General features: G+C 37.1%; 1 protein-coding gene across 1 annotated transcript; it reads left to right on the forward strand.

Annotated features, from left to right (window-relative positions):
• Nucleotides 1-5,202: 5,202 nt before the first annotated feature.
• Nucleotides 5,203-11,439, forward strand: PRL (prolactin). The gene is made up of 5 exons (XM_058831915.1): nucleotides 5,203-5,279; nucleotides 6,834-7,015; nucleotides 7,429-7,536; nucleotides 8,943-9,122; nucleotides 10,967-11,439. Exons 1-5 carry the CDS (start codon nucleotides 5,252-5,254, stop codon nucleotides 11,156-11,158), a joined length of 690 nt encoding a protein of 229 aa, XP_058687898.1. The 5' UTR covers nucleotides 5,203-5,251; the 3' UTR covers nucleotides 11,159-11,439.
• Nucleotides 11,440-11,706: the final 267 nt, after the last annotated feature.

Raw genomic sequence — 11,706 nt, forward strand, 5'->3', positions numbered from 1 at the left:
CCACTTCACATTCATACAAAAAGTTTTGTAGTGCATCTCTTTCCTAGCAGATGTCAGATCCTTATCATCTGACCTCCAAGAGCCAGATAAATCTGGTGTCAAGTATCAGGCCAGGATAAGTACCGTGACGCAGTCTCTCAATAATTCAGCTGAAGTGCCATAATGCAGTTATGTGTGATCCAGATCAAATTTATACTGCCAAGTTATTTGATAATACACAGATACAGCATTAGTGAGCACTGAGCCACAGGCTTCAAACAACTTCAAGTATCAGGAACAGTATACACTAGCCAGCTTTTACTCCATTCTTTGCAAAGTCCCCTGGGTTTTTGCTATCATTAGCTGAAATTCTACTTGAGGTTCACACTTAATATTTCATGGTGTGCTTAGATGTATGTCATCATAGTGGCAATGTTGATAAATTATTTTTAAAATATGTTTTGCCAATTTATTTTTATGTCTACTTCTGAAATTTTTTGAAACCACACTGGTACATGAATTAAAAGTAAACTGAAAATCTCCCAAAGATTTACACCTTTTTTTCCTCCATATGGAATTATTTTCCTTTATGTTCCGATCTATTTTTTCACCAGTCTGCATGCAGAGAGCACACTAAGAAGGGACTCAATTCCCATTTTCTTGGTTTTGCTGAGACAAACATTTGGAAAGAATGCTTTAAAAATTCTCCTGTTCTGTATATGAAGAAGATGGGAGAAGAAAGAGCCCTTTTTTAACAGAATCCTAGGAAATCACTTAAATTCTGCATAAAAGTTTAATGGACCTTACAGGGAATAATCATAAAAGAAAAAATATTTTTCATTGAAAACTATCTAGATTGAAAAAAATATTCTGTTTATTTTCCTCTTCCAAATAGATTTTCCAAAAGTTTGGATGGGGCTTTGAGCAACCTGGTCTAGTGAAAGGTGTCCCTCTCCATGGCAGAGGGGTTGGAACAAGATGAACTTTAAGGTCCCTTCCAACCCAAGCCATTCCACAGTTTTATGATTTTATGAAAATTTAATGTGCTCTGAGGATTTGGGTTTGATCCAGATAAAACAGTTTTGCAACTTTTCAAAGCCAACCACTAAGTAAAGTTGACAGGATAATTTAGCAAATTCTATAAAAGAAAGACAAGACCCCAAGGTCTTTTTCCACAGGGCAGCTTTCTATGATAGCCACTGCTCTCCCCTGATTTATCCAGGTAGCTGGTTCATCATAGAAGCAATTAGGTTGGCCAAACATGATTTGCCTTTGTCCATGCTGACTACTGATCACCTTCTTGTCCTCCATGTGGACAAAGGTGGCCCCCAGAATGAGGCACTCCATCACCTTTCCAGGGATTGAGGTGAGGCTGACCATCTATAGTTCCCTGGGTCCTCTTACTTGCCCTTTTTGGAAACCAGAGTGACATTTCCTTTTTTTCCAGCCCTCAGGCACCTCTACTGAGTGCCACCAACTTTCAAAGTTGATCGTGAGTAGCCTTGCTATGGTGTCCATCAATTCTCTCAGCATTTGTGGATAAATCCAATCAGAGCCCATGGACATGAGTTTGCCCAGGTGGTCTCTAATCCAATCCTCCTAGATCAAGGGAAAGTCTTCCTTCCAACAGTCCTCTACCTTGGTCTCCCAGGTCAGAGATTTCTGAATGCTGATCTTGTCCCTGTGCAAAGGCAGCATTCAGCAGTTCTGCCTTCTCTGCGTCCTCTGTTACCAGGGTGTCCCTTCCCTTTGCAGGCCCACATTATCCTTAGTTTTCTTTTGTTATTCATGTATTTGAAAAAGCCCTTCTTGTTCTTCTTGACATTCTTTGCCAGATTCAGTTCCAGAGGGGTTTTGACCTTCTTTGTATTTCTCATTGCATGTGCAAAACAAGAGCACCAGAACAAAAGAACATAAACTCTTTTTTTTTTTTTTTCTTTTTTTTTTTAAATTGTGTGTCCAAAGAGCCAATCATTTGGATTACATACAGGAATATTTTTCTGAACATTCGTCTTTGCATGATCTGCACTTGGGGATCATCTTTTAAAAGCATAACAAAAATTTTATGTTTCAAACTTCTGCATCAATTAATGTTCTGTTACTTCCAAGTAAGTAAAAGTCAAAATCAAGTGATATTACCATTCTTCAATTAAACTACTTAAGTATTCTGCAAGGAGCCAATCTATTAGAAAAGATTTTTCATTTTTCTGCATTAGCCATCAATCAGACATAAGACTTTGCATATCTCAAAACTTTAAATAAAGTAGAATGGAATAAGAATATTCGATCTTCCAGTACTGATCAATAGTTCTTAATCAAGATGCCACAGCCTAATTCATGGCTTGCAACCTGATATGAGATGGAAAGATAAGGTTATTGAGAAATGAGCACTAAATGTTGTTATCTGTAATATTGATACATCCCATGTAATGCCTATAAAGCATGAATAATGAGCTAAAAACTATGTAATAAAGTCTGCCTATAGTAACTCCTGCTTTTAGTACATTGTTTACACTGGGTGGTAACAATTAGTCATTTTATTTCCAGGAAAGACCTTGAAGATAAAAGGAATGTGATAATTAAGAAAAAAAAGTATATTTCTAAGGCAGAAGTAAAAGACCAATGGGGATGGAAACATGTTGCTAATCAGAGCTGTGCTTTGTAGTTCCTCATGTAGTTCCAGAGGCTTCTTCTTCAGTACTGATAACTGTCCAGCTAGTTATAGTGCTATCCTGAGTTATTGTTAAAATTAGATAATTAGGTGGTCATTGGGGGTTAGAATACACTTCTTTTACATGATTCAAAGAATAATCAGAACCAATGGGATGCTGAGTTCTATTTTACATCTCTGGAATGTATAAAGCTAGGTCACTTTTAGGAGGGAGAAGGAAGCATTTTCAGCTACTTTCAAGTTTTTACTCGACTTTTAAATAGGAAAAAATTCCTAATTTATAAAAGAAAATTAATATTGTAATCTATTTATTTCTGGTTATTGTAATTCTTCTTCTCTTTTCTTTCTCTCACTTTTGTTTTTTCTTTTTTAGTACTAGTAAGAAATTATGTTCTTCACTTAAAGTGCAGGTCTGGGAATTGGGAATTTTATTTTATTTTATTTTTCCCCCAAGACTTCCTGTGCAAACACAAATAAACTTAACCTCTATGTCTATTCTCACACCTGGTAAAAGAACTTCACCTTTATACTTATCTATTTTATAGAGAGTGTCTTCTCTCCTGCCTATGATTCTTGATTGCTGACAATTTTAATCCATTCATGTTTGTAGAGTATTTGAGGATTAAAGGTGAAAGAGAAAATTAAAGTATATTATTTTGTGGTAGAAAGTTTTAATTAAAATGACATGCAATGATTTCAAATAAACCACTCTCCTGTGATCTACATTTAAGGTGCTTTTCTACATTTACATAGCAAGAGACAGGTCATCCTCCAAGCTGTCATATGAGGATATTCACTTCAGCTGATGCCATCAGGTCGCAGAGAGGCCTCCCTGTCCAAAAACAGAGAAGATAGCCTTTGTTATCAGAGAACACTGCTGCCTTCATTATCTAGTCCCTATTATTAATTAACTCTGTGTCTTATTTTGGCCCCACCACCAAACCCTGTAAATGCCAAGAAAAGGAGACTAGTGAATGAAAGAGCAACAGGTGGGTTGGGAACTGTTCGTTCACCTAATTCACAGGACTCTTTTAATGTAGGGTACCAGGATTTTTCAGTCTCACCTGTAATCTTATTGGGGCAAGTTTTCAAATGAAGCTGAATTAAATCAAGATCATAAGTCATTAACTGTGGTTTAGAAGACAGCTGTTTTTTCTATCATCCGTGTTAGAGATTTTGCTGTGGTCCCATTCTAATCATCAAATTGACACCTTTCCTGCTGCAGACAACAACTGCTTCATTTACTCAGAAGAACATCAGCCTATAAGCAGAACAAAGTGTTCTAGTGAACATCCTAGAACGTGGCAAAGGTAGACCACCTGTTACTGCTTCTGATTCATTGCTGAAGTATCTTGTTTCCCAAGGAATGCCATCCCTAAATGTCTAGCCTTTCCTCTCCCTTGCTCATCATTACGTCAAGTGTCCTGAAATAATGAAGGATTCTGGGTTGTATGTGTACCCATTCCACAGGTATGGAAAAAGTTGTCTAAAGGCAAGAAAATTCATTAACACTGTATACCTTATTCATTATGACCATCTAATTTGGAAAGTTTCTTCATGGGTAAATGGAACTGAGATGAAAGGTTACATATTTGCTAACATATTCATGCAGATGAGCCTCACACAAGAAGAAAACAGGGCTAACCTGCTCAGGCTGGTTTGTAGGTTACCACAGACGCATCAAAATCGAGAACAAACCTCACTGCTGACGACAACACGTGTTTTGCATGTGGTGGAAATGCCCATCTTTTATGCAAAAGGTTTTTGAGTGTAGAAAATTATTTCATGGTTTTGTAGAGGTTGGGTTTGTTTCTTTTTAAATCATGCAAACTTATTAATGAGACATTTCAGATTAAGCAGTAAACATATAACTTCTACCTCTTCAATTCTTCTAAATTTTTACTTTTTTAATGTAAAAACTCAGCTTATTTCTCTAAACTGATCTCTCAGACTGAGGACCAGTTATACCAAGATTTGTGCTGTGTAATATATTTTTTAACTGGCCATGAATGTCATATCTAAAATTTTACAGATAGTGACCTGTCTTTCCAGAAACATCTGTTCCCTTTACTCTGGATAAATTTCTGTTCAGTTTATGCTATTTCTCTCAATGGTGGTATTGTAAACTACTGTTTGCCTCCCACAAATAACCAGAATTTTAATGTAAGCAAGCTTAGATGGCTGAAGCAACAAGGATGAGAAGACTATCTTGGGGAGTGGGAACAGCAGGCTAGAAACATTAAGAATATCTCTCTCAGAACTGTAGATTTCTAGGATTGATGGCATTTTCACCTCATTCAGGGCAAAATATTGGCACTCTCTTCATTCAATCCTACTTAGGATCCCACAGCTCAACTTATTAATGAAATTCCCCCTCACAGTTAAGTTTTAAAAAAATAAATAAAAAAGAACCAAAAAATACTGAATATGAATGTGGAAGAAAGGCAATTTGATGTTTGTAATTATCGAGGCAAACTCCACAACCTGCTGAATGTATGCAAAATGGACCCTGGATGGTGTATATAAAAGTGGTATTTGCAGAGAATAACAGCAAGTATTGAGGTTTCTTTCTGGTAAAGCAAGTCATCATCCAGGACTACCATGAACACCAAGGGGGCCTCACTGAAAGGTAAGAACTTTGACATTCACCTGCTGATAATTTTTATATTTCTTTCCATTTTGATTGAATTAGGAGGCAGCTGAAATGTAACACATCTAGAAACGGAGGTCTTCCAGTCACCTAGGTTGCCAGAAAAGGCAAAACCTGAAGAAAGGAGGTTGATGCCTTCTGTCTCCTAAGAGTGCCTTTGTATTGGGCAGTGTTATAAAAAATTGGCTTGAGGGATGTCACACCTGTGTGTGAAAGTTTGAATCTGGACTGGTTTGCTGCACCACTCCAAAGACCATGACTAGACATCATTATCCACAAGTCTAGAGGTGATGTAATTTTGAAATTAATGTTTTCAAAATGGTCATTGACTTTCCAAGCCAAAAACTCTCAGGTTTTCTTATTCATGGAGATATTCCTTAGAGACCTTTCTTAACTGCAGCGTCCAGCATGTACCTTGCTCATGGGGGAGGAGGAAGGCATACTTCAATATTGTGTAAATCCACCTTTTCTTGAATGTAGAACTAGAAAGAAACTTATCACATGACAGCTTTAGTGATAGTTTTGCTGATTTATGAAGCACATTTTAACACAGAATTTTAAATAAGTCTAGTGAACCAATAGACAGGTAACAGGTCAACTTCCAGAAGTAAAAGTCTCAGAAAAAGTACATTTACTTACCAAATATTTTCTTATAATTATTTGCATTTTTTTCTCTGTATATTTTATTTCACTGAAAAAAAAACCAAAAAAACAAAAAACAACCCAAACTTTACTTTGTTAAATTAACATGAAAAATTTTAAACAGGTGAGGTTTTGTGCTTTGGATAATGTGAAGTTCTCTAAATCAATTTCAGAAGCTCAGGAGAAAGGACAAAGACTATCACTAATTTCTAAGAAGTAGAAAATTTAGGGTTAAACTCTAAAGAGCAAAGAAACACAGCTGCTGGAAATCCTTTGAAGGAACTCCCAGGGCAATCACAGCCTTAAGAGTGACCTAACCATCCTCTCGCAAAAATTAATTTAACTGCAAATGTTTGCAAAGAAGAAAAGGACCTTTGGGAGGAGAAGGAAGGAAGGGAAAAGAAAAAAAAAAAAAAAAAAAAAAAAAGAAAGAAAGAAAGAAAGAAAAAAAAGGAAGAAAGAAAAAAAGACCAATCTATTTTCCAAACTTATATATCTGGACAAATGTATTTATGTACCTCTATTTGCAGTGTGAAGAAGTTTGGGGGTTTTTATTCCTTCTGTTTATCACTCTGTTACAAAACCAGACACTTAGTAAGAGACTTCAGAATACACTGTACACTACAGCACAGGTTACCTTGTCTCCTCAAACTCTGTAACAGGCTCTGCTGTACCATCAGGATGACAGAGGGGAGAAAGGATAAAAGAATTAAAGAATTAAAGAATTACAGTGTGTCTGTCCTCCACTGCTGTTCAGCAGCCAGCACAGGGGGTACTCTGAGCCATGTCACAGCACAGCCCAAATCACCCAGCATCTGGCTCTGACAACTGCTTCTAAATACACCTGCAAGTCAATGTGAGCCCATTGCCCTCTGTTTTAAACTTGAATAGGTTTGTTGCTGGTGGCCCTTCTGGTGTCTCACATGCTTCTGACAAAGGAAGGAGTGACCTCTTTGCCAATCTGCCCCAATGGATCTGTCAATTGCCAACTTTCCCTTGAGGAACTTTTTGACCGAGCAGTTAAACTTTCACACTACATCCACTTCCTCTCTTCAGAAATGTTCAATGAATTTGTAAGTACTCTTTTCCTGAGAGCTTTTCCTATATTCTTTCCTATAAGAAAATATAAAGTTGCAGTTTAATACTTTTTAATCACAAACATATGTTAACATATAATAAGTAAATAAACATGACTGCTGAACAGACACTGAAAGTCCCAGTGGTGACCAAATCGGTATATAGTCCTGAATGTTTCTAAGATCCCCAGAACTTCTATTAAAATATACCATTTTTCCATCATCCTTCATCTGTGGGACATTTGCTTTTGCTGCATGCTAGTTCCACTCTAGAGACTCACCAGAAACTTTTGACCTTTACAGCATAAAAGCAGCGATAAAAGCTATGGAATAACAATTAGCTAGCACAGTGCTTGAGCTGAAGCTCTTACCTTTCTGTCTCAATAACACCTGTCTGTGCTGATCTGCAGGATGAACGCTACGCCCAGGGCCGGGGCTTCATTGCAAAAGCTGTCAATAGCTGCCACACTGCATCTTTAACCACTCCTGAAGATAAGGAGCAGGCTCAGCAGATCCATGTAAGTCCCATTTCCAGTGTAATCCAGTTACAGAGCAGGGAAAGGCAGGGAAGGAGGGTTACAGAATTGTGAGGCATCTGTCAGACTGAGAGGCAGAACAATTCAATCAGAATAAAAAAGTCAGAAAGAGGAAAGCACCAAAAAGCCAAAGTTGATTTAACATTTTCGACATATTTGCTGGTGCTAAGTTACAAACAGCATATGTAAGTACCAGTGACTTTCATCATCCCTTCCTTTTCCTGTATGGTACATTTATCATTTCATCTTATTTCCAACTAAAACACTATTTCATGGCGCAATGCCAGTTACCGTGTTTGTGCAGTGTTGAGAACACTGCAACCTTTAAACATTATCTTAAAACATAAACCATTAATGTATTTACAAACATAAAAACACATCGCTGTATGTAGACTCTAGAGGTAAATAGTTTTCCAGTAACTCAAAACACTGCCATTACTAAAAAAACACCGAATAGATATTTTTTCTGTTATCAGTATGTAAAAGTGGTCACATCAACATCCTAATACAAAGAATCTAGTGTTAAAATCTAAAAAATATATGCAAACACACTACATGTACACATCATTTAAAATAAACTTCAGTGAAGATGAGGCTAATCCTGTTCAGCCTGTGTTCACAGATATGATTTGAAAATTCCCTGGGGAAAAAAATAAGCAGAGCTGTATAAATGGGGATGTTCTAGAGTGAAATCTCTATCAGTTTCATGGCAGTGGTGGTATCTTCTCAATCCCACAGTATTACCAGCTTCTCAGTGTGCCATTTAGAAATTCTAGTGGGAGCAGTAGAAATCACAACCCTGGGTTGTGCATCTAGCAAACAAGAAAAGGTTTAATACTGCCACAACCTTAACCATAAGCTTGATGAATTCCTAGTGCCCACAAGAAAGGACAATTTTTGAAACCAGAGAGCCTCTGCTGGAAGCACTGTTGTTCAAAGGGGAGGACAGATGAGTTATGTAGAAGCAATAAAACGTATTTAGTGGTTTACCATAATGTGCACCTTCCAGTCAGTACTAAACTTAAAAAAAAAAAAAAAAAAATCAGTGGATTTTAAAACATTCATCAAAAATCAGATAAGAAGTTCTGGGTTTGCTTTCACAGAGACTTATTAATGCTTGCTAGTTTTTAGTGCTGAGAATATTTGATTATATTTTCCACCACAATATTCTGCTGCAAATATTGCAGAACATGATGACACCAATGACAAACTTCAAAAATGCAGCTGCATAGAGGTATCTAAGACAAGCCTATAGGGCTCATTCAGGGATAGATTCTGGAATAAGTTTCTAAGTCACAGTGTCTGAGGACACTGCTCTAAATGCCTTCTAATCTTACCAGAATTTAACTTTCTTCTTGTAACCACCTTTCCTTACTATGGGGGAGCAGCACGAAGACTTACTGAATTTAATACTGGGAGTTCTGCGTTCCTGGAATGATCCCCTGGTCCACCTGGCCTCTGAAGTACAAAGAATGAAAGAAGCTCCAGAAACCATTCTCTGGAAAGCTGTGGAGATTGAAGAACAAAACAAGAGACTTCTAGAAGGAATGGAGAAAATAGTTGGGCGGGTAAGTAGGTCCTTAACACCCTTCCAGCCAATTGCTTTAAGGAAGGCGTGTACATCGATAGGCTCTCCCTACCTAGAATATTAAAGGAAACAGTAGATGTGAAGATGGTTGTCGAGTCTGACAACCTTTCAGCTTTCTTCTTTCAGATTTCTTTTTTTCTGCTATCTTGTAATTTCTAATAACCCATCACACTCCCAGTCATGCTTCAGGGGAAGGTGTAATCATCAGGACTGACTATGGTCATTTTATCTTTGATATTTTCAATTTGCAATCCTGATTGTTTAAAGATGCATCTCCATTTTATTCAAATGCATATATATATATATATATATATATATATATATATATATATATATAATGTGTGTGTGTATACAAATAGATATTATGCAGAGGTTTTGGAAACAGACACTGTGTTTAAAACAGCTCTGGTTTTTAGCAAAGATGTGGCATATATCAAAGTAACTCTGATGTCTTTGATTTCTCTTTTCATACCACACTGATTCCTCTGGACTCTGTGTCTGACTTGGTTCTCCCTATACTTGTGAGTTTAGACAACAAGGCTGTTGTCTCACAAAACCCCTGCTTGAATAGCTCTTGTTAGCAGTAATTGATTGAAAGCTTTCCTGAATAAAACCAGCTCTTGCTTGTTTATTTTTAAAGGGGTCTCTGTTAGTCACTGAATTTATCATTCTGTCAGTGAGTTAGATGTTGACAAGAGGTTCTGACTTCACTCCTCCGAATAGCTGAAAAGCATGAAGAGTGCCACCATCGCTGTATTCACCACTCTCCACTGGATCACTCACGGTCTCTCTTTCAGTTAGGTGTCTCTTCACTCAGAAACCTTATACCATCTAGGCTACAAATACATTTATCAGTGTAATCAAATACATCTCTATCACACATCCATGTGTAAAAAGGGCACAGCTGAGGATCCAAGATAAGAGTAAGAAGTCAGGCGCTGCTCCAGTTGACCTGTCACCACCTTCTCATTCACATTATTTACAGAAAGAGATAAGAGTGGCTCATTCTTTAGTGTCAAAACATATTTTTAAGTCATACTGGGTCTATTTTTTTTTTCCCCTTTTGCTTAAACTGAATGATAATGGCTTCACAGATATTCCCCTATATGTCTTTACAAAGTACAACTTGTGCGAAATAAGGATGGTGCACAGGCATCAATAGGCATAGACTTCCTTCCTGTTATGAAAGGTAGATTCATGCAATAAGAGAAAATTAATGATTGTCTTCAAACAAGGAGACCTAAACCAGTCTTCACCTCAGATACTAACTCACTGCATTTGTTCTTATATGCAGCTTTCTAACATTAAAAGTCCTTTGTACAACTCAGCTTTTTTTTTTTTTTTTATTTTGCCCAGTACTTTAAATATGTATCACTGAGATATTTTTTTTTCTGCTAAGGGCTGAGACTAATCTTTTTGTTGCACATGAACAACTTCTAAGTACAAGTGTTAACAAAGTTTTGAAGGTGGAGGGAGCCAAAGAGAGATGTCTCTGATGAGTCCAAGCATGAAGGAAGGTTTGATTTCTTTGCGAAGTCAGGTTTCCCTGAATACTGGTTAACACACTAGTTTTCTTAAAACACTACTGCCACAGTTATGCTTTTTACATGTTTTAGGAAAATAAATGGAAAAACCTGACAAATTCATTCAAAATATGAATGAATATATAGAACATTGTACAGGATAGTGTAAGCCACAACAGAAAGCACATTAGAAGCCATACACTAGTACCTAGCATTCTTCAAGGACAGTATTTTAAATGCTGCCTTCTACATCCAGTCAGGTTCATTATCATTTACTATTAATACCACTTTGTGGATTTAGGTTCAATCTGGGGTGGTCGAAAATGACATTTACACTCCGTGGGACGGACTTCCATCCCTGCAGCTTGCTGATGAGGATTCCAGACTCTTTGCCTTCTACAACCTGCTGCACTGCCTCCGCCGAGATTCCCACAAAATTGACAACTATCTCAAGGTTTTGAAGTGCCGCCTAATCCACGACAATAATTGTTGAGTACTCATGGGCCTAATAATGTACTGAAGTCATTCATCGTGTGTTCTTGATGCTTTGACACTTTATGAAAATCACACACCGTGCAGTTATCATCAGTAACTTTCAGGCATGTTTGTATAAATGCTGGCTGCAACAATTAGCACCACCTGTGTTGGTGCTTTAACATACTACCAACTACTTGTCTACAAGAATACACTTTTCTGTCTAATCTCCTCCCCTAGTAGTATTTCAGTGAAAAACAGGTCATGCAGATACAAATAAAATTGTTCTTAAATCCAAAAGCATGTAACACTGGGTGGTATCAGTGAATAAAAAATAGATGGCATGGTTTGTACTTTAAGAGTAGCTTCTCTTTTGGGTTCTCAGTCTCTAGTTACTGATGACAGGACTTCTTACTTGCATTGGTCTTTACATCCTCTCCAAAAAGAGAGGAAATAAAAAGGAGGGACATAAAAAAGCAGATTAATCACCTATTACACTAAAGGACCCTAAAGTGAAATTATGGTTTGAAATCAAATTTCCTTAGATCAATTATTTTACTCTGTACA

Source organism: Poecile atricapillus, chromosome 2 (genome assembly GCF_030490865.1).
Source record: "Poecile atricapillus isolate bPoeAtr1 chromosome 2, bPoeAtr1.hap1, whole genome shotgun sequence".
Lineage (NCBI taxonomy): Eukaryota > Metazoa > Chordata > Aves > Passeriformes > Paridae > Poecile > Poecile atricapillus.

Bases quoted from the DNA above. Each gene is read 5' to 3' on its own strand.
- PRL (XM_058831915.1), top strand. From the start codon at position 5,252: ATGAACACCAAGGGGGCCTCACTGAAAG. The intron at 5,280-6,833 runs GTAAGAACTTTG...AAACTTGAATAG, and splicing joins CAAGGGGGCCTCACTGAAAG to GTTTGTTGCTGGTGGCCCTT. The intron at 9,123-10,966 runs GTAAGTAGGTCC...TTGTGGATTTAG, and splicing joins TGGAGAAAATAGTTGGGCGG to GTTCAATCTGGGGTGGTCGA.